Source organism: Euleptes europaea, chromosome 2 (assembly GCF_029931775.1).
Source record: "Euleptes europaea isolate rEulEur1 chromosome 2, rEulEur1.hap1, whole genome shotgun sequence".
Taxonomy (NCBI): domain Eukaryota; kingdom Metazoa; phylum Chordata; class Lepidosauria; order Squamata; family Sphaerodactylidae; genus Euleptes; species Euleptes europaea.
Window position 1 is genome coordinate 61574117 of NC_079313.1, and position 23740 is coordinate 61597856.

Consider the following 23740-nt stretch of genomic DNA (forward strand, 5'->3'; position numbering starts at 1 on the left):
TCAGGGGAAAATAGATTAATCTGGGTCACTTATTACATTACTATCCTGCTCAAACTGAGCCATTCTGTACTTTAGAGGGGAATTAATAATTACAAACTGATGCCCCCTGGCTACATAAATTGTAAACTACCTTTCCTTTGGAATCAGGGTGTAAGCTTGTTCTGCCATCTGATTCTCTGAAATCACCCAAGGCAAAGATGGATAGAGCTGACTATAAATATAAGCTAAAAGTGTGGTGGTCACTCTCAATAAAAATAATGTTTACCGAGGCTTCCCTGCCAGTCATCAGTCACTACTCACACAGATAATCTCACTGGTAAACATTATTTGCTACCTCTGTCCCAAGTTTATATGAAGTGAGCTGAAAGCACCAGTCAAAAGCAATATGATAGATACTTCTCAAGGCTATTTATAGGCCCAAGTGTTGAAGGTATTATATATGCATTGTTACATCACCTTGTATGCTAACATTTTAGCTAGTTATGGTCTTGCTCCAATGATCCTTATATGCAGCACTAGACTGCACATATGCTGACAGGCATGAGATTGTGCAATCAAAGGAGGAGAATAAAGGGACTGACAGGAGTCCCTTATTCTCCCTCCCTACTCGAGACTCAAATACAATGTTCAGTACTAACCCCTTTGAGTAGTACAAACACATCCCTGATGCAACAACAGCTACTTTATAATCACCCCTGGGTGCTAATGTGAGATGCTCTTGGCTGTGTAATGCCCTTTTGCATGTGTGGGATCTGCTCTGGAGGGGTAATATGCACAAGGAAGCTGCAATTTGCACGTGTAATACTGCCCAGTCAGTGTGTTTGTGAAGTTCATTCCATAAGGCATAAATGTATTTGCATGGGGGAGGGGGGGAGATAACATAATAATGACTTGATTTATATATATTTTTCCTTATAGGTGTCTATGAAAATAGTTTTCTATAAACCATTGATATCTGACTTGTGATACACTTCTATGGGAATAATTTTATGTTGTTTGCTTATCTAAAGGCATATACAACTTTGAGGCAGTATTTCTGATGGACAATCGAATCTGTTAAGAGCTTGAATGCGCTTGTGTTTTCTGAAATTACATGATATACAGAAATAATTTTAAAAAGATTATGAAAAAGTAGCCGGCACCAAAGCACAGCCAAAGGCATACAATGAAAACTAATACATAATATGGAAATGATATTTATATAGTTATTTTTTTCCTCAGGATGATCAAGTACTGACATACAGTATTATACATTTGGCACTATATTTGCCATTGGTCCAGCAATTGGCAAAAAAATTGTTTCCTCTATATTTATATATATTTATATATATATTTATATATATATAAATTTGTATTTAATTAAACATTTGATCTGGCTAGGCATATTTCACTATTTATAAAAATATTTAGACAGTAAGCTCACGTTGAATAACTAGATCTACTGTGTTCTGGAAACTCTTCAGTAGTAATACAGCTTTTTCGTGTTCCATATGTACAAAACTGTGTCCATTCGCCTGTAACAGAAAAAACAACAACTATCATTGGTGCCACATGGAGCATGAAGATCGGTACAAGAAATACAACAATACATAAACAGTAGAACAGTAAATCCAATACAATAATTCCCACCCCCAATGCAATAGCTGCATGAAGTTGTCAGCATGTCTGCATGCAACCCTATGTCATCTTTAAATTACACTTGCATCTGTTTCACGGCTACTGTGTTACTTTCTGTAGTCTAATAACACTTTCAATTGACAGAGTTTTATCATTGAGGCCAACTGGACCCAGAAAAAAACTACTGGGTTTCTTACCATCAGACTGGGCCCCGTTCATATAAGTATACAACAAAAACCTCCCAGCCTCCATCCAGAACTTCATTATCCCTTGCTGCATGGGGCCCACCACATATCAGCTGATAGATGATTGCAGCTGTCACAGCTGGCAGTGCCAATCTCACCGCTTAGAGCTGAGAGGAAGGAGTTCATTCACCCCCTCCTTGTCAAGTGATCAGCACTGACCATCTGTCAGAGAGATCTTCATATACATGCTGCTGCACAGGAGGACCAGCACGTGACCTTTAACAACCATTTAATTGACAACAGCAGGAACTGAAATACCAAGCATGTGGGAGCATGTATCAGTCATGTCAAATAAAGTCAAGCTTTCTGCCAAAGAAACCCAGGTTGTCTATGCAAAATGCATGTATGTTGCTTAATGATTTTGTTTGGAATTTTTAAAAGCAAACCAGCAGGAGGGAGGGAGGGAGGGAAGGAGGGAGAAAGAAAGAAAGAAAGAAAGAAAGAAAGAAAGAAAGAAAGAAAGAAAGAAAGAAAGAAAGAAAGAAAGAAAGAAGGAAATAGCAACAGATGTTAAAAGTACTATAGAATTAGGACAGGAAACTAATGGGCACATTCCAACTGCAGCTTTATAAGTAGACATAGCTTTCCTATCATCAAAATTCTCTTATTCTCTTAAGTTTCATAGGGATCTAGATTTTACATAAAATTGATAATGATGGGCACAAGTCTGTAGCATACAAGGAGTATGCATTGTTCTACCTAGAGTTTTATTCAATGAGTTTTATTCAATGAGTTATCAAGGGCTACTGGCTGACATTTCTTGATAGCGAAGAATGATAGTTTATGTAAGGGAACTCTTATATTAATATTGCATTGTGTGTCTGTTATGTCCTTCATATCAAAAGCAAAGGTTTCACTCATTGAGGTAACATCCAGTGTTGTTTTCACCGAGAACACAGGATTTACCACAGCATTTGTAAGGCTTCAGCTGGGCACGTTTTTTGGAGGGAGGGGGTATACAAAGTGTAGCCATGTCTGAATATTGGTAGACTTGGGTGTGCTTCTTTGTTCTTTTGAAACTGGTTATGTGATGGATACTCAAGCCTGCAGTGAGGAAAAATAAAAGTTTAACTGGAAATATAAACAGTGTGGTAAGAATTGTTTCCTAACAGCCCCCCTCCCACCACATCCATCTTCAGTTAATTAGGAGCTAAGCCCTCTTTCAGAATACAAAGGTACAATAGAAATGTACCCAGTGTAATTATGAGATACTGAGTTGTATGAGTAGTAACAGAATAAACCAGTTGTAGATTGAAAAGTCCCACTCTCTCCACTAGCATAATAAGAAATACTGATGAAATAATATAGGGAGTAGCAAGGAAGAACTACGCAAAGGAAGGAAATGATGAAAAACTTAATGCCCATGAGAGCCTTTCAATCTCCAGAAAGTTCCACTACAGGCAAAATAACTACTTTCCCTCCTGTAGACCTCTGAGTTGGAATCAAGCCTAGAGAGACCCAAGACCCACTGTTTGCTCTTTAAATCCATCAGAGAGCCTGGTAGTAGTGAAGAGCCAAGTACTTGGCTTAATCAACATGTCTAATTCTCAACATGGCCTATCCTGTGGATACTTAAGTCCAGAGATTGGGGCCATGAACAGACAAGATAGATCTTTCTACAAGCTCAAGAAAAGCCCCAGGTTTGCAGAAAAAGCTGAAATTAAAAAAAAGTACATGGGAGGTTAGCACCCCCCTCCAAATAATAAAAGCAGTGCCAGCAGCTTTAAGAAATGAATGCCCTTTGGGGAGGGGGCATAGCTCAGAGGTATAACATCTGCTTGGCATGCAGAAGGTTCAATCCCTGGTATCTCCAATTGAAAGGATCAGGTAATATGTGATGTGTAAAACTTCTAAGACCCTGGAGAGCAGCTACCAGTCTGAGTAAACAATACTGACCTTTATAGACCAATGATTCTGTATAAGGCAACTTCATGTGTTAATGTGCCCTCAGTGGGAGTTGTGAGTGTTGCTAGGCAACCACAAAAGTATTGCCAGCCTTTAAGCTTTGGTTTCTGTCAGCAAAAGGCAGGGAGAGGGGGCAGGGTCTTTTCCAGGGCCCTGTTAGCCATTAAGGGAGGACACATCAGTGCCAAGCATGGCAGCAACCACTGGACAACTCACTACCACATGACTTGCATGACTCACTTGCAAGTTCAACAGCCAGTGCTGTGTAGTGGTTAGAGTTTCTAATTAGGATCTGGGAGACCAAGGTTTGAATCTCCATTCTCTCATGGTGCTTACTGGTTGAACTTGGGCCAGTCACACACATTCAGCCCAACCTACATCTACGGGGTTGTTGTGAGGATAAAATGGAGGAGAGGAGAATGCTGTGAGCTGCTTTAAGTACCCATTGTGGAGAAATATGGGTATACATTAAATATATACATAATTAATAAAGCTGAAGATGTAGGGCAGGTAAAAAGCAGGTTAATAGATTGGTAGGAAGGAGAAAAGAAAGCAGGAGAAAGCAAGAATATGGAGTCTGCCAAGAGAAGCGAAAGAGGAAATAAAGCAAGGTGTGTCCCACAAGTCATTGTGGATTTCCCACAATGCAACTGGGCCCAGCAGCTGACATCATGCAACTGGGCAGGCTCAGCCCAGCGCCTGGAACAGCAGAGAGGCTGCCAGGGAAAGGGAAGGAAGGAAAGCTAAAGACAAGGGAGCAGATATTGGATAGGAAGGACAAAAGGAATCAGCACAAGGGCAGAGGCTATAAAAACTTTCAGAGAAGGGAAAGAAGAAATAGTAGTGGGAGGGGGAGAATTCCCCACCACAACTCCTTGTAGGTCCCCCCATGTGTTCTTACTAAATTGGCAAATGTTTGTTTGGACTTGTACAATACTTCAGATGCAGGTGGGTGTCGCATGACTGAATGATCAAATTCTCCTCTCCATATAAAATTCCCTCCATGTAGATGATTAGGTGGCTGGGAGTAAACTAGAATATGTCATCTTGATATTTAATTGTTATATGCGGAGGGACTTTTTTTTTGGGTAAGGAAATGCAATCAAACATCTATAATCTGTGAAACAGTAGAACCCAGACACACATTAATCACCTTTGTGAGAGCTAGGAAATTACTTAAGTATCATCATAGGAGGCAATGAAACCAGGTAGTCACTGACCCAAGGATGGATCTGTCTGTCTGTCTGTCTGTCTAGTACTGCTCATACAGCTATTGACTTGAGCAGAAAATAAAGGAATAAAAATGCCTTACTTAGTGTTATTCTTTTGGTATTTAATTATTACCCCTATAAATTTTGCCACAGACAGAGTAACAGAATAATTTGTATCTGACAGTAGCCACATCACCTGCGCCCTCAAAGTGCCAGATGCCTCACTGGACATTTCCATATTTTAAAATAAAGATTAATTAAACTGGCCCTTAGATCATTAAATATAGGACACTCCATGATCATATGTTCAATAGTTTCAACTTTATCATGTGAGGATCTACATGTTCTATTTGACTATGGCACTTTTTTATATCTGCCCTCCAAAACTGTTGAAGGGTGTTCATTCTGGCCACAGTAAAAGCTATTCTGAGATTAGGTATTGTCAGGCAATAGAAATTCTTTGGCAGTTGCATCAGAAGGGCAATACCCAAAAAGGAAGCTGAGCATGCCCTATGAGCCCTAACAAATGTACTGTTAGAGTCCAATTCCTTTACTCGTATTTTGATTAGCCTAATTATTTTTATGGTCTCCATAGTCTTTACCATGTCAATTGGAATTCGTAGATATTTCATTTTCTTTTCTAATAAATAATCCCATTGGTTAATGTGAGCATCTGCCTGTACAAGTCCAAGTAAAGTAGGCCTCCCCACAGATTTTAACTTTCTAAAGGAATGTTTTTATCCATGCGTTAGCCTCCATTGATGATTTACCCAATTCAGCTCTCGGCGTTATGCCTGAGACACATCTAGGAGTAGCCAGTAAGCGTCGGAAAAAGTTATGCTGAATGCAGTCCATCCTCTCAGAGATAGCACTAATCCAAATTCCCGCACCATACAAAAACTGATTTGAGGCCTTGGCATTATATACCTTTAAAGCCAAGGGGATAAATTCGCCTCCTGCTGTATAAAAGTATTTTACAATTGTCCTCTCAACTTTCAAAGCATTATTCCCCACCAGGTTCATATGTGATTTCCATGTGAGGGATGCATCAAAATGGATTCCCAAGTATTTGTTCCATAGATTGGCCTGCTGCATGCCATCTGAAGATTTCCCTTCTTTTCCTTTTACTAAATATCAGAACCTTAGATTTTGCTACATTAATAGACAGACCTTTGTGGTTACAGTAATCCTCAACAATTTTAATCAATTTACGATGCCCCACAACTGATCTGGCCATCAACACTGCATCATCTGCATATAAAAGAATCGGGATTTTGCAACTGGATAAATACGGAAGATGGAAAATCATTCCTCAAAAGACAAGGTCTAAGATCATTAATGTATAAATTAAACAGCAGGGGTGCAAGAATACATCTCTGTTTAACACTTTTGTCTAGAAAAAATACCCCAGATAACTGGCCCAACTCCCCACACCAGACCTGGTCAGTGGGACAGCTATAAAGCTGTTGCATTAAATAAAAGAGGCAAGATTCAATGCCATATTTCTTTAGCTTTTCCCATAATCAGGGCCTAGAGATGGTATCAAATGCTGATTTAAGATCCATAAAGGCAACTGCCAATATGCCTTCTCCAGAGCTCGCATATTTATCTGCCAAAAATTGAAGGGTATGACAATTGTCAATTGTACTTGCTCCTTTTCTAAAACCAGCCTGCTCATTCCCAAGGATGTTATTTTCTTCAACCCAGGTTCTAAGCTTCCCCAAAAGTGTTGCAGCATAAAGTTTTCCTATGGTGGACAATAATTTGTCAGGTTCATTGGATCCTCCTTTTTATAAATCGGAACAATTATCATCCTACGCCATGCTTCAGGCATGCTTTCCATCTTGTTTATATCTGTAAAGACTGGGGCAAAGGATCTAACATAACACACAGATTAATCAGTGAGCAGAATAATGCAGTGAGAGGGAAGATAATTCTACATTGTTGTGGAGGTTATTAACCAAATCTGAGTTTAAGGAAATATTTGCATTGGTTTCTAGTAACATTGTAATTGTAAGTACAGTAATGACTTTTGGAGTTCGTTTGAGGACAAACATGCATGGTGTAAAGCACTAATATAGGCATTAATAGAATGAATTTTAATTTACCTGAGCTGTATAAAATTCCAACATTGTCAAATTCAGTGTGTGTGCTAATTTAAGCGTTTCTTGGTACAGCAGTCATTTTCTGCATTTAAAACTCTGAAATGGCTCAAGCAGTCCATTTCTTTCTTGCATTTTTACATTTTGTCAGTTTATTCCAAGTTATATAAATGGTATATATTGTTGTAATTGTTGTAATGTTTACAAGAAACCTTGGGGGGGGGGGGGAAGAAGGTTTCTGCTTTGCATGTCTTTTAGTTTTAGCCCTGCAGGGCTCCTGAATGTACGTGGGTTGCTGAGGTAGCTGATTGAGTTGCTGAGTAAGAGAAGGCAAAGCCAGAAAAAGAGACAGAGAGTTTAATAAAAGCTCTTCTTAAACTAAGCAAAGCTGATGTGTCCTGACGTATATAATCTTATGTATATCTATTTCATCCTCCATGTTTCATCTTAACTTAAACTGTTTTGGATTATTATTTCAAAGCAGCAGTTTAACAATTTTCGTTAAAATCAGATTTCATTTTTCCTTCTCCATGTCTGGAATTTGGTTAAAATCCCCTAGAGGACAAGAAACATTGCAAATATGCTGCCTTTGTCCTGTACCTCTGCTTTGTTTTATTTTTAAAAAAAGATGGGACCCACTTTAACAATTTTGTAGGGAGACAGTTTCTAGGGACAGACATTTTTATGGGAGTATTTCTTCTGAACTCAAGTCTGTTGATCCCTGGTCAGAATATATAGCAAGCAAAATTAAAGGTATCTTTTTGGCCTCTCTATTTGAACATACTATTGATGTTTTCTTAGCAGCAAAAAGTGGTCACTAGTTTTTTGCAACTAGTCCAGCACTCACTCAAACCAAGATATTTCTCGATTAACAGTACTGCATGCCACATGTCAAACCACTTTTGAATTGGAGAGTACTTTCAAAAGCAGTTTGTAATATTATGGTTCCACTGAACTCTAGACAGCATACATGGTCCCTCTCGCTTATCCTCACAACAGCTCTTTGAGATAGGTACCATAGAAGACTTTGACTGCCTAAAGTTAAGTAGTAAACATGGTGGTTGAGTACTGGTCTAATCCAGAGATAATGAAATCAGCATTTGTTGAGGCAAACCAAGATTTGAGCAATTGTCTTTGAGCTGAATCTTAATTTCATAAAGTAGCCACGGTTAAAATAAACCAGTTTTGTGTTATGTCTGAACCACTGAGTGATATGGTGTGGGGGCTGATGTTCAAAGGGAAAAAAGTTTTTAAAAAATCCAAAAGGATTGCTGAGCAAGATGCTGGACATGACTCAAAGAACTCTTGGATCCCTCCAAATACCATTGCACTAATCCAGAATCATGTGTATACGGAACTACTAGTTCAGATTTCCCCTTTCATTTCAATGGTGATCACAGTTCTGTCATCATGCACTGATCTTTTCCCTACGTTTATGAAAGTAGGGAAACCCTTGCACATGGAAAAGGGCTGTACATTATCCAGATGTGCACATGCTCCCAAGGCGACTATAAGAATAGGACACTTATTAACATTCAGGTATTCGAAGTGGAAGTGAGAAGAGATGGTATAAAAGTTACAAAAAGATGTTGCATCATAAGAGTTATCAAATATACTGCTTTTCTGTAGAAGGAAGCAAGAAGTGTCATAATGAACAGAGAGCTCACACATTAAAGAGAAAACCCTTTAATTCATTTCAATTTTGTTTTAACAAATAGCAGGAAAATAATTTAAGAGAAAGAGTACAAATTCCAGACAGATTAAAGACATTCAATGAAGCCTTGAATTAAGTGTGCAAATCTCAGAGAACTACTTGCTGGTAGCCAGCCCGATGCTGACCTCCATTTAGATTCTATGTAAAGGCTGATGGTCTATCATGTTATAGTAAATAGCCTTGTTACAAAAACATCTGTCTGCAGATGTCCCTTTCTTATTGGATGGTCTAAATTCTGGCTTCCAACCTAAGGACAGAAAAACCCTAACTTGTTTCTGCTTACTCTGAGTAGTCCTGTGTTTGTTTGTTTTTAAAAGGGGGGGGTGGATTTCAGATGGTCCTCTGACAGAAAACTCATTCCCATTTTTGGTTCTGTGTGTCAGATCTTGATACAGTGCAAACATAAGAAATTATTCCTATCCCAGCATTTAAATCACTGAATCAGAACATATTCCCTACACATGCAGAATGGAGCGTTTGATATATGGGATGTTGACTGGTGTAATTTATTTCATCATAAACAATCTTTCAGCCTCACGCCCTCCTTCTTCTACAACTTTTGCATGAAAATTAGATGTAGTTGGCTACAAAGAGCATATGAATATGTGAGCGCTCTTAAACTTCACTGCTATAATGGCACATGCTATAGGATGGGTGTCACAAATGGAAGCAGAGAAAGCAAAAGGAATCCTAGCCATTGTATTCTGAAACAAATGGGTTATTTAGGGCAGTATTAAAGTAGGCATGTGTTATAATTCTCTCAAAAGTACAAAAACCCAAGAGAAATTAAAATGAAACTTAGGATCTCAAAACTTTCTGAAGCAAGAAAATGCTTTGTGAATAAATCCAAGCCTATCTGGTTCCATCTTGAAGTGGCACAGTTATACTTCCAAGCTCACATGGTTGCAGTCCTAAAGACACCAATTGAATGTCAAATATATATTTAATGTCAAAATAGCACTCTGGTGAAAGACGACAATTTAAACTGAGCTATAATACTAAACCAACAGATCATATATGATCTCCTTTATACATTAGCCTAGAAAGTAATTGCCTTTAATAAGATGCATGCTAGATTTCAGAGAAAAGGAATATGATCCCTGACAAAACTTGTTCCATTTCCCTTTAATTTGGCCTTACAATAACAGCTTTAACTGGTGTATGCCACTGGAGCTATCGGACTCAGAAGTAGCTTTCGTCACTGGAAATGTCTTTGTTGATGAGCCATAGTAATGCATGAGGCTAGCAAACAATATTCATCTCTTGTTTCCTTAACTCAGACGTTCTGATGATGCTTTATAAGTGGGCTGTGTGAGGTGATTTTGTTTTTTCAGGGGTTAGGAGATATCCACAGATTCATGTATACTCACTGCCATCTGCAATAAGAACAAATTTATTTCAGAACCTCATTTGCCACTTCTGGTTAACAAAATAACTATTAAGTTTAAATTTATTGTAAGACTTACCATGGAACCACCCCAGGTTAGTTGGCCAGAGGTCAGAGTAATAACCAGGTTCTGAAATCTGAAAAAGGAAAGTATTGTGGCTGTGGTTTGGCTACTTTGCCACTGCCCACTTCATTGATAACTGGTATTTTGAATGCCAGCAATTTCTACTGGAGACATAAGACACAATCCATATGCTAAGGAGCATCCCTAACAGGGTAATCACATGACACAGAAGTGCTCAACTAACCCGTTTTAAGAATTATGTGTTTGGCCATTGTCTTACTATCAGCAGAGCTGAGTCCTAACAGAGAAAGACTAATGAGTTCAGGGACAAACTCTATGGGACAGCAGCACGTCCATTTGCTTAAACCAAAGTTTGCCAAAATCAAGTGTAAATGAAGGCAATGGCGATTTTGAAAGGAAATGCGGGTAAGTGGATAAGGGCAACTGAATATTCCTTATGCCTGAGCTTATCTTCCATAGCCTCTGTCTTATGTACATTTCTCCCAGTTAAGTTATATCAGGGTACGTCTAGAAGAAAAACATCTTAGGAAGGAAAGCTAGATAGGAGATGCAGGAGATAGCAGACCCACCATAGTGCCCCCATTTCCCTCTTTTTAAAAAAATTCAACCTTTTTGTTTCAGTTGGCTGTTTCTTTATTATTTATTTTCTATCGCTGAATTGTCTGGTATTATTTTGTACAAGCAGGGATCCATGAGACTCACAGAGAGGAGTCTTACCCTCCCCCTGCAGGGATCCACCATGCTCACAGGGGAGGAGGAATATTTCCTACGCCACCCCCCTTCTGCCTACTTGCCCACCCAAACGACTCCCTGCTGCTCTGACTGCTCCCCATCCCCCTGGATCACATGGAGAGTGTAAGCAGTTGTGTCTCCCACTCTTTCTCTGATGCCTTCCTGCACTGCTGATTCCTCAGCAGCAGAGGGGGGAGGCAGGGGTGGCTCCCAGTCCTCTCTATCCCCAGAAGAGAGATGGTAGTGGTGGGGCTGCCCTCAGCCAGTGGCTGTCAGGCACCCTCCCCTGCCCAGCTGCCCAGCTGAAGAGAAGCAGTACTTGCAGAGCTGGGGTCAGCAGTGATGGCATCCAGGAACACCATCAACCTGGCCGGCTCCTCCCCTTTCCCTCGCCATTCAGTGCACTTTGTCCGTACTCATGCAAACAACATTCTTCTCTTTTAGGTGGATTTATCCCCCAATTTTGGCAAGTGTTAGTATTTTCCAGCAAACTTTGTGGGTTGTTCAGGTCTGCAAAAAAAAATTCTTTGTGTCTGTATATGGCACTGATCCTTGAAATTAAGTATCCATAGATGGATATATTGATTTCTGATCTGAGTTACAGCTACTTTAACTATCAATTTTGGGATGGGGATGTTGAATATTTACAGCTGCAACAGTTGCATCCAGTTGTTTTAATGATGCTGTTGTTCTTTTATGTCTTTTGATTGTTTTAAGGTTAGGCTATATTTTATCTGATTCTATTTAGTTTCCAGCATCATGAATGGGATAAATTTTAAAACAAGAACCTCCACTCTACATGCAAGTGGAATAGTTCTAAGTTTAAATAAATGGATCTGTCAGCACCATATTTAAGTTTGGTCGACATAACTGAATTCAGAAAAGAATCTCTTCTGAGAGCAGTCCAGCATTAATATAAAAAGGCTGAACAAGCAAGTTTCTTACTGACTAAAAAGAAATGAAGTAGGCAGAAGATACAGGGATTTTATTGCTAAGCAAATATGTTTCCAATATAACCAGTGTTCCTCATGGGAACTGTACAAAGCATAATAAAATATGACTAATCTAACAACAATACTGTTAAAATTATGCAGTCATAAAATTACAAACATGACTTAATATGTAATGTTCTAAGACTGCAATCTTATTCATGTGGCTCCACTGAATTTACTGCTGCTTTTATATAAGCATTCATAGGATTGGGTTGTAAGTGTAACCGCTATTAATACAAACATACAGAATACCTAAAGCTATACAATTTTAGCAATAGTTATCACTATTGCATATTTTAAATAAATATGGAATACCCAGCAATCCATATATTGAATATCAATATGGATGTAGTAGTTTCATTCTTTTCAGCTATAGTTTTAAAAGTTCCACAAAAGGGAGACTATGAATAACATTAAGTACACATATACAACCAATCCTATTACAAACTTTCAATCCCTTCATTCCAAAATAGATACAAAGAGCAGTTAAATAGAACATGGAAGAAAAATTGTTTGCTTTAGCAGTGCTATTATAATGTATTTGGCATATTTTGAAGTGTTTGTAATTTCATGTTCAAAAGACAAGCTGGATTTTCCTTGGCTATAAAGCCATGGACTTTCTACCTGGCAACTTTTGAATCTTCAACTATTTGTTATGTAGTGTAGCCTCCCTCCTGTTGCATTAATGATTCTAAGGACTGCACTCAGAAATGCAACAAAAATACAATTGTATGAGGGGAACACATTCATGCCATGTGCACAACCATCCATGTCCTTATTGCAACTTTTGCCACACAGCTGCAAACTGCAAAAAAGGAAGAGTTGCATGGGATGGTTAAAATAGTTAAACCTGAATAGGCAGCTATTTCAAACACAAATATTTGCAGCTGGTTTTTCTGGACAAATGACCGTAAAATAAATGATTGGTTTTTGCAGCTGGAACTGTCTGGATGTGACTGCATGGTCAAGTGGCAACAACTCCACTGACAGGTTGTGTGAATCAGGTGTAACTGATGTTGTGATTCTAGGGAAAGGACCAGTTCACACATGCATGCTCATCTCTTGTAATATCAAGTAATGACTTGCATTTGTGAATGTACCATCATAGACAACCAACTGAAATAACTTTCCTATCAGTAGATAAGGTACATAAATAAGAATGTAGAATTAGCCAGGTTCCAATACCAGTGAGATTTGAGATACCCTCTTTTTTTTTTTTTGGCTGCCTATGTCTATGGAACAGCCTCCCTGATTTTCTAGCTTGTTTGCAGGGTGCACAACCTTTGGGGCACTTTGAGCCAGGGCAAAGGGGAAATATTCTGCTAGTGGAGAAAGAAGCGGTTTTAAAGTGGTTTTTAAATACATCATTAATGTATTTTATACCTGTTGTTTTAATGTTTTTTATCCAGTTGTTTTTACATTGTTGTTACCTGCCTTGGGTTCTGTGATGTTTAGGAGAAAGGTGAATAGTTAAATATTTGAAATAAACAAATACATACTTGTACAACTGAATGAAGATTTAACCACATTCAGTTTGATGTGGTAAGGCCATCAGAAGATAATGCTTCATCTTTCTCACATGGTGAATGTTTCTTATGACATGAATTCTATAGGAAAGGGGGCGCCACAGAAAAACCCTTGCCCCTTGTGGTTGTGAACCTGGCTTCAGGAGACCAAGATATCCTGAGCAAGCCTCAGCACATCAGGGACAGGAGAGATATGGAAGAAAGCTCTCAAAGGCTGACAGAGGTCTGACTCTTCCTGACCTACACGGTGCTTGACAGGACACACAATGAAGCTGATGAATCCTCCTAGTCTCTCTGTGTTATAGTTTATTCTATTTTAGCGAAGTTCTGCGACTAGTGAATTTTAGCAGCAATGCTACTAACATAGTCCATTGCAAATAAGCCCCCATAATACTTACAGTGTGAAAACAGAAAATAAAGCAAGTCTGATAATGATGTCTTTAACACATCAAAAGTGAACCCGGAAACCTGAGCAAATCAGAAAATCCAGCCAGTGTGATGAGGAAGAAGAGAGTAATAGCAAGGCTCTTAAATGTAAATCCTGATTATGTTTAGCTTGTTTGGAAAATTACAGCAAAGTTGGCAACTATCTGTTTTATGTTGTTCTCCTAAACATAAGAGACAGAAGCTACAATTTTCAGTAGAGGGGATTTCTCCCCCACAAGCTGAACATTTAAATATTGACTGCAGCTCCATAGATTTAGAAGAAGACGAAGAAGAGTTGGTTTTTATACCCTGCTTTTTTCGACCTTTAAGGTGTCTCAAAGTGGCTTACAATCACCTTCCCTTCCCTCCCCCCCCCCCGCCACACAACATGCGCCTTGTGAGGCAGGTGGGGCTGAGAGAGTTCTGAGACTAGCACAGCAGGCTTCATGTGTAGGAGTGAGGAAACAAACCCACTTCACCAGATTAGAGTCCACGCTCATATGGAGGAGTGGGGAATAAAATCTGGTTCTCCAGATTAGAGTCCACCGCTCTTAACCACTACACCACGCTGGCTCTTTATGACTTTCATTTTACTTTATTTAATTTTTATTTATTTTTTCTAATTTTTTTGTGAAGTGAGATCTTTAAGAAAAATGACAGGGAAGTTCGTCAGGATGGCTGTTGCTGTGGCAATCAGTGAAGAACTGAACAAGTAGTACAACCCACCCACCTGAAGCACAAGAGGTGAGTCTAAGCTGCTGGAGGGGCCCTTTCTGAGCCCTAGGAGGTTCTGAAAAAGGACGATGGACCATCACAAAATCCCAGGGGTGTGATACACAGAGGCCAGAAATAATAAAGAAGAACTTGTGTACAAATTAACCAAAGATTAACCATGAAGGAATGGTTGATGTTTTAGGGCCAAGTTAGCTCAGCTCTAAGTGGTGCCAGGAATTTTTGCAGCGAGTTCTTCCTCTCCTCGTTAATTGTCATTTCTCATCTCAGTGTGATTAATCATACAGGCCAACTAGACCAAAATCCATAAGGAAATTAAGAAAAATTGACCACTTTGGTTCAATTCCATACTGCTTTTGTTGAATGCCCATATTTCATACAGTAAATCTGAGGCTATAAGCACTGCTATTAAGCAGACTCAAGTTTAGGGTACATGAATGAGTAACATTCATGAAATTTTCATTGATTTGCTATGTAGTCAATACACATCAGCAGTGTTTTCTGATTCAGTGAAAGGACGGTTGAATCATTGCCTCAGATTTTTAAAAAGGTTGACACAATCCAATTATACTATGGATTATTATGAAGCTCGACTGATTATGTGCACAATCTATAGGGAACTTATACGCAAGTGGCTCTGAAATTAATAGACTGGAAGCACAGCTGTAAGAAAAGCTCTGCTCTCTTGCAACTTCCACTTTTTTTTTTTATGAGACTTGTGCAGTAGAAGTTCCTGCTGAACATACTAAATGCTAAGTACATCTGCCTTTAAAAATTTCACCAGTTCTTTTGCTACAGGGGCATGTCAGAAAAAAACAAGGGAATGAGAGTCTGTTTTCCGATGGGGAGTTCTTTTTTTCCCCCTGGTCGTACACAGAATCATACAGTGCCTGCTCTGCTTATGTAACAATGGACTGCATTGCTTTGGACCACAGGTGGGATCATATCTGAATGTGCCACTACATTAAAAAGTCCCTGCAAACAGAACAATGCACAGCAGGAAGAGTGTACAGCATTCCCCTCCCCCCAGTTGTTTTTCTGTTTTCAGGGAGTTGCTTATGTGGGGCAGCTCTCAGAAGTCGGACCCATGGCCCATAATCTGACTTGCTACTACCTCCTTCTGCTGCATGCATAGATAACAACCTCTAAAGCCCAACTTGCACATGCATCAGGATCAATGCTTTATTTAGACTGGATCACTTCACACTGTAGGTTAGGACGCTGCTCTATGAAAAAAGCTCCATGTATTCAGAAAAAACAGCATGCAAGGGAGAAAGTTCAATCCTTGGGACACGTAATCCACATGATCTGAGTACTTTTCAGAATGGATCTGAAATGAGAAGACCTCCACACCAAATCAATGGCCCCAGAAAATGCCCTCTTTGGTTGCCCCTAAAATGGTGGAGAATAAAACAAAAATATGATATTGAGTGCAGATGCAGCAATAAGCCCCATTTCAAATCTGATGCTTTTTTCTGGTTCAGCACTACAAGAAAATGCATGGTTGGGCACAGAATAAAGACATTGCAGATCCTCTTCCTCAAAATATTTCAGTAACTGGCATTTCACAGCAGCCAACATGCTGCTGATGTTACAGATGTGTTTATGTATTTAGGCATTTTACCCCACTTCTCTCCCCAGCCTGGCGGAACACTCTGTCAAGTGAGATCCGTGCCTTGTGGGACTTAGCCCATTTCCGCCGAGCTTGTAAGACAGATGTTCCACCAGGCATATGGTTGAAGGCAGAGACAGTGAAATAGATCAGCTGGCCTCCCCTCCCTCCCTTCCCTTTTACCCTTCCTTGTTCCTTCGGCTTTCCCCCCTCCCTTTCCTCCCTTGTTCCTTTCCCCTCTTCCCCCTGTTTCCTTTATTCCTCCTGTCTTTACCCTGTGGGGACCCAGGAGTTCGAGTTACCATTGGTCTCCAGATCCATTTTAGACTACCCTCGCCTCTGAGGAGTTTCTTTCTTATTCTATGATATGTAGCTAGAACACCACTGTATTAAGTTAAACTGGAAATAATGGTTTTAAATCAAATGTTTTAATCTGATATTTATATTGTAATGTATTGTAAATTTTTGTTGAAAGCTGCCCTGAGCCCAGCCTCGCTGAGGGAGGACGGGGTACAAATGGAATAAAAAACAAACGAACAAACAATAGGGGCTCAAAATATAGGGGCTTGCAAAAATAACCAAAATACAGTTTAAATAACCAACCTAAGGATGCAAAAATATAATTTAAATAAACAGAGCCAACAAAAGACTACACTAATGACATCCTGTGTTGGTCCAACAGGGTGGCTCATTCAACACTGTTGGCTAACAGTCAAGGACTTTGGCCTAACAGTTGATTCAGCCTTCAACAGGGGTCTGGATACTACTTTAGACCACTTTAAGTGTTATTTTATTTCTAAGATTTCTTAGGTCTTATATGAATGTGATAACATGGCTACTGAAAAAGCTGTTATGAGAATTCATAGAGGGGACGCCGGCAGCTGTGTTGGTCCACAACAAAAATCCAAAACTAAATATTATATCATCCAAAATAACATAACAAACTATGCACGCTTTCAAACAGCAAGGGCTAGACAGAACCATTCTTATACATTGTGCTGACCTAAATACTAAAAGAACAAAATTTTGCAACCGGCACGGCACCGCTGGGTCTTGCAGCTTTCCTGCTCCCTTTCCTCAACTGTTGGATCATTACTTCTTCATAGGGTCCCTAAGCACTGGATTACATTGACTTTGGGCCACAATGGGCCACTCAGCTTCCTGCATCTTTGTCACTGTGAGCTGCTCTATGCACAATACCCCTGTCGGAAGTCACCTTAGGTGTCCGGGAATCACAACTGTGACTAAAACTTTGATTACTTCAGTGTGAAAGAAAGGCGACCAGGCAGCAAGAATGCGACACAGAGTTTATGGTAACCCAATGAGGGCAAATATAGACATCTGGCAACATGCCAAATGTCTAGTCTGGGCTCCAGTTGCTGCTGAGCAGCTGAAAAACAACAGGAGGAGGTCACAGCTTGAATGGAAGGAAGGGTGGTTGGGGAAGGGGAATCCACTTCTTACCTACTCATGACTTGTCCCCTGCAACTTGTACCCTCCTCCAATGCTGTTAGGTGATAAACAGGATACTTTGACCTACATCTGCCACTGAATTCTAGTTTGGCCCTGGGAGTATCAACTGAACTAAGGGGCCAGGGTTATTATATGTAACCAGACCATTTATAGGATGATATTATCATTGGGCCAAGCCAACAGTATTATATCTGCTGTAAAAAAACCCTGTGTTTCTTTCCTTTTCTGCATGGAAGACAATGGTTTTGATGGTATCTATAAAAAAGGCCTGCAGTGAATAATAAAAGACAGAGAAGAAATAGGATATGGGGGTGAGTGCAAACACAACAATATGTGTGCGTGTGTGTGAATGAAAGAGAGAAAACAAGAGAATGAGTGGGTACATATGACAGGCATATGCTAAAAACAGAGACAAAACCCTAAAATCCCCACCCTATATGCAGCAGAAATGTTGTTTCTTATTTCCTTAACAGAAATTCCCACTGCTAAAGAAACGAGATTTTTTAAAAAATAAAGAAACCAAATCTTGGCAATAACTACTACATTGATCTAAAACCAACAATACTCTGTAAATGAGGACTCTATTATTCCAATGTATGGGTTAACCTCCTCCCCCCCCCCCAATCAGCAGCAAATGATAAGATTCACTTTGGATAAACTTGCCTTTCTTTGATGCATACTGTGCTTACGTGATAAGAAAGGTTTCTCTGTAAAGTTCCCTTATAAATAGCCTTTCGGGTTCACAATTATACTCAGTTCCACCTACCTGTAGAATATTTTGCTGAAATAAGCTTAGTAAAACAAAAAAGTAACTTTTTAAATAATTATCCTTAAATGGACATCATTTTTTTGCATGCCCTTTGTAAGTGAATTTATTGCAATGGCAAAATTAGCTTCAGGCTAAGACTATGAATTATGTATCAACAGGTATCACTATGTTAGCTAGAGCTTTGGGGCGCATTTCAGCGCGATACTTTCTGTAGTCCTTCCTTGCCTCCAAACCAGGTAACACTACAGTGATACTGACATTTACTTGCAGTCAAATGAGATTAGAATACTGAAAGCATGTAGTAACTCCATTACATTTTGGGGATAGAACAGGCTATACATTAGAATTAATAAAGGGCTGCTCAATATGCAGAGGAATGTGCTTTGAAATCCAGAAACATTTTGTCATATAGCCCCAATGGCTTAACCAAGTTTGAGTCCTCAGCAGTTTCCCTAAATACAATCAAGAATGGATGATCAAATAAACCAAATCAATAATATTGCATGAAATAAATATATCACTCTCTGGATAAAACAGCTAAATACACTTTCTGAGAAGCAGATACTGTGTTATCTGCTGTCAAACAGATCGGTCAATTGCATGAGAGATGTGGCAACTCTTCTCTGTATAGTGTCAAGGAAAAATTAAATTTCATTTCCCCTTTTTAAAGTGTGAAGTGGTTGATGGAGAGCCAGTGACCATTAAATCTAGGGAAAGGAAAAATCTACCTATGGCACAACTGCACTGATGCTTTTTGATATTTTCCATGCCGTGAATGGGAAGACATGGTGCTCCCAGAAACTGGAAAAAAAATGGTCCTGGAGAACAGTGTCTGAATGTCTACTACAATTATATTTTTACAGTGCAGACCTGTAAAGAACTGATGCAAACTGAAGCTATGGGAACTGTAGATGCATTTCTAATGCAGTCACAGCCAGTGGAAAAAACGGATTTAGACATGCTTCCATTGTTCCAAAACCATCAGACTGAAGGTACCCCTTAACCTGGTCAAGCTACAAGAGTACCTTATTTTTACTGAGATCACCTATGCCTCACTTAGAGTTCAGGTTTGCCACATTTTAAATTAATTCCAGATGCATATGAGATGCTTTATCTTTAGTTATAATACTGAAGAATAGCAATGAGTAGTGAAATATAAGCATGGGAAAAGCTTAAACAAACACAAACAAGGAAATCCAAAAAAAGATGGATATAAAATTGTATTAGGGGTCTTCTTTATTGGCAATAGTCTGAGCTAAATGTTCTGTTTTTATTTGAAGGTAAAACTGTTTTGAATATGTAGAAATGTGAATTGGATACTGGAATTGATGTTCGGTAAAATTGGATAAGTTAGTCAACAATGGTTAATACAAAAATCCTAAAAAATTTAGTCTGTTCACATGGTATCTCATTATAACATAAAAACCAAATAAAATCTCTTGCTCCAAAACATTTGGGTCTTGTCTGTTATCTCCAATTTCGTTACCGAGCAGTCATAATGAACAGAATAAGGCATGGTGTGGATCACTGCTTTTTTTCTACAACTTTTCTGACAGAAGTTATATGTAGGCATCTTTCCAGATGGCTTCAGTTTAAATTATGCTGATGTAAAACACATGCAAATGAGTAAAAGACAAAGCTCCATAAGCTAACTGTCTATGTCCAGGTTCACAATGGAGCAACTTTCACACTGTGCAACTGAAATAAGGCATTGCGTTCTACTCTGTACTCTGCAGAATCACACGTATAGTTTGGCCAGAGATATAATGCATCTTAACCCCTGGGATAAAACTTATGTCACCCTTTAACATACTAGCCATGTCATTTCTTTTTCGGTCACTCTGCTCCTTTACAGAACCACAAAATGCCCCTCCCACCATCCCTGGGTTCACATCTGCTTATGACGGGAGCAATTTACTTACCCTGTAGCTTGCTAGTACTGTAGCATTTAATTTTCTACCAGGGACTATCTAACCTCATTTTGGGAAAACAGGAAAAAGAGCAATATGGCAGTATGCATATCTAACTATCTACACTAAATCCATGCTTTTGTTAAGTAAAGAATTTCACTTACCTGGATAATCTTATCACCGGGCTGGAGCAGGTTGGATGCTGGTCCATCAGACTGAACCCTAGTAACAAAGATACCCTATAAGTCAGAAGTAACAGAGGTTAGGATACTATCACCAAGAACTAGGCTGAAGGTTAGTATATGACTTACTTGGAGGACTGCTAGCATGAATAAACCCATATACTATGCCAAATATAAGCCATACTACTTTGCTGAATCTTAAGAATTGATCCCACTTTTCCCTGTGCCTCCTCCAAAGAGCTCAAAGATGGCATACATGGTTCTCCTTTCATCTATTTTATCATCACAACAATGTTGATAGGGAGGTTAGTGAGTGGCTAAGGGCTGAAGGATACTTGAGTCCAGGTCTTCCCAGTTCTAGTCCAACCATCACACCACACTGGTTGAAGAAGACTGAGTTTTATGAACCAAACATTTAATGACAATAATTTAGAAACAGGAACATGCCATTCAGATATAATGATAAATCACAATTTATGAACCATGGTTTTATTAAACTCTGATTTAGTGTGATGACTGAACAAACTGGTTGCCAACAAACTGGTTTCTTGATGCATACTAAGCTGGGATTTTAAGGCATGGTCTACTCTGGTCTACCATGATGCCTGAATGCAGAAATCCTAATTTGGTCAGTAGCACCTGGCTCCTGCATACACAGAGGGAATCACAGACCAGCAGAAAATCTTGGCATCCAAAATGCATTCAGCAATAGATGGTGCTTCCTAAGGCCAGTCTCCCCACTCCTACCTTCTACCCTCTTTCCACAGCTTCTCTTCGCTAGTGCAGACTCACCAGATACTTCAGCCTCTACAGAGAGGAAATTTAAAAGGTAATGGTTTGGATCCAGCGACATGCAAGTGGAAACACAAATGGACTTAGCATAGCTCCAGTAGTGCCAGGTCTCATGCAGCACCTAGGGTTTCCCTCCCTATATATTAGAATGCCCAGAAACTGGTTGCACAAGATCTTGCACAAGCAGAAACACAGGTGGGGATACAATAAGCCTGATTTAGCACAAGCAGCTACCACAGTCTTTTTTGTCATATAGCTGTGGCGCTCGCAGAAATTGTGCACTGGATCCAATCCACTGAAGCAGCAATGGGGGGCTGCTTCTATTTTGTTTTAAAGACGTTTAGGGGATACACTGAAATGATTGGGGGAATGTGGGAAGTGTAGATGACTAAAGGTAAGACAGAAAGCGGGTTGGGTTGGGGGTGTAAGATTTATGTTGTTTAAGAGGAATTATGTGAAGCAGACAGGCATAAAAGAGGAGGGAGACGGATGATCCTTAGCCAATAATGAGGAGGACACCTGGCTTGTCCTCAGTTTCTCTCACCCCTCCTCTATCCTCCTCCATTTATTACAGCCAATAATAGTAAGTGGTGGAAGACGTAAGGAAGTTTTGCCAGCAGCCTGGATGGGAACATGAGACTTTGCTCTGAGGTGGGAAAGGAGGCAAAGACCAGACTAGCTATGCTTTCCAGAAGTTGTGGTTCCAGAAACCTTGGTGAGCTGATAAACAAACTGTGGGTTAAATAAACCCCAATGTATTGTGGCATTTTAATGCAACCTTAGATATAACAATGTGCATTCTTATTTTAATTCTTCCAAACTGGAAGGTGTGACCTCCAAATCTCCATTGTACATGTAGGTGCCTCCCTTGTGGTGATTCAGAAGTTTAGATCTTTGTCGCAATCTCCCACAAAATGTGATTTATTTCTAGTTATAATGATGTTTGCTTACCCCTTAAAGCTACCATTATTTTAGAAATGATTGCTTTTTAAAAAACAACATGTACTTGCAGTAAATGTGCAGGGTTGAATCTGGACTAATGTTTCCAACTGTGCTTATTTTGTAAAAAGACAGGTGCTGCTACTCATATATAAGGTTGCACTGATTTCCATCAATTGGCCCCTCAGGGCTAGGGAGGGCTCCCAGAAAGGTGCCAGTACCCCACACCGGAGAGTACTGCCATGAAAAAAAGCCCTGGTTTCCATGGTGGAAGAATTTCCCCCTGCAGAGCAAGATCTTCCCACTCCTCCCATCCTGAGGCAGCCTGAAGTGTCCCCCATAATCCCAGAATGATGGGAGGCCTTTCGGGTTGCCATGAAGGGAAGAGGCAGAAAAATCAGATCTGAGGGCACAAGTCCTTGTACCTACAGAAATGTTAGTCCAGATCCAAGCCATAGTTTCCACAAAAAAAACGTACAGCTCAGACCCCTAAAGAAACCGACATAGCATGTCCTAGTCTGAATATGGATGGCATTTTGATAACCTCACAGAAAGGCACTCTCAGATATGCCTCTGTGGGTAGCCACCCTTTTTCGGTCAAAGGTCTTGGCTGTTTCTGACAGCAAATTGCCAAGGAAAAACACGATAAGAGAGGGAAAAGGACAGGCAGATTTGCATAGTGGGGCACAGAGGCAAGCACTTTACACCTCCAGGAAGGAAAGTAGACAGTAGACTAGAGGAGGCAGGAAATGGTTTGTCCTTGGCACCCCAAGCTATGCAGGAAGCAGTGCAGTGGAGAAGCTGGAATTTGGCACCCAGAGACAGGCAGCAGGGCAGAGCGGCCAGAGGGAGGAATTCAGCATTCCAAGAAAGGCAGGAGGAGTTACACAGCAGGCACAGGAAGTAGGCAGAGGTAAAGAGTTTGGCACTCCAAGAAAGGCCGGTAGTGCAGTAGATTTGCAAGGTCAAATCAACCGATGAAGAATTTTACACTAACACAAAACAAATTAGAATAACATAGGGCCGTGTCTTATCTCTTGAAAATAAGGGATAAAATTAGTACATTATAGGCTTTTTATGCAGGAATGTTTCCCCGCGGTCACCCTCGCCGGCTGCTATGGGGCTTCCTTTTGATTATGCCTGCCTTTTCCGCCCATCAGAGGTTGCCTTGCTCTCCTGCACGTTTTGCCCACATTTTTCAGATTCTGGCTAAAACAGCATCTGGAAAACCTGGGCAAAATGTGTAGGGAGATTAAGGTGACCTCTGATGGGCAGAAAATGCAGGCATAATCAAAAGGAAGACCCGAAGCAGTTGGTGGGGGTGACCATAGGGAAACATCTCTGCATAAAAGGCCAAACAGTACTTCAATCTCGATTAAAGGCAATCAT

General features: G+C 39.9%; 1 protein-coding gene across 9 annotated transcripts in view; it reads right to left on the reverse strand.

Moving 5' to 3' along the window:
- Positions 1-1255: 1255 nt before the first annotated feature.
- Positions 1256-23740, reverse strand: part of LRRC7 (leucine rich repeat containing 7) — a 160939-nt gene continuing 138454 nt past the window's right edge. For 6 of the 9 annotated variants that reach the window (XM_056844367.1, XM_056844365.1, XM_056844366.1 and 3 more), the window contains 2 exons: positions 20603-20677; positions 1256-1514 (listed from right to left, as the gene is read on the reverse strand). In XM_056844367.1, the coding sequence (XP_056700345.1) occupies positions 1407-1514; positions 20603-20677 (183 nt within the window). In that variant the 3' untranslated portion in view covers positions 1256-1406. Of the gene's footprint in view, positions 1515-9968; positions 10171-10260; positions 10319-20602; positions 20678-23740 lie in introns of those variants that run through there. The other 3 variants (XM_056844359.1, XM_056844361.1, XM_056844360.1) reach the window with 3 other exon arrangements.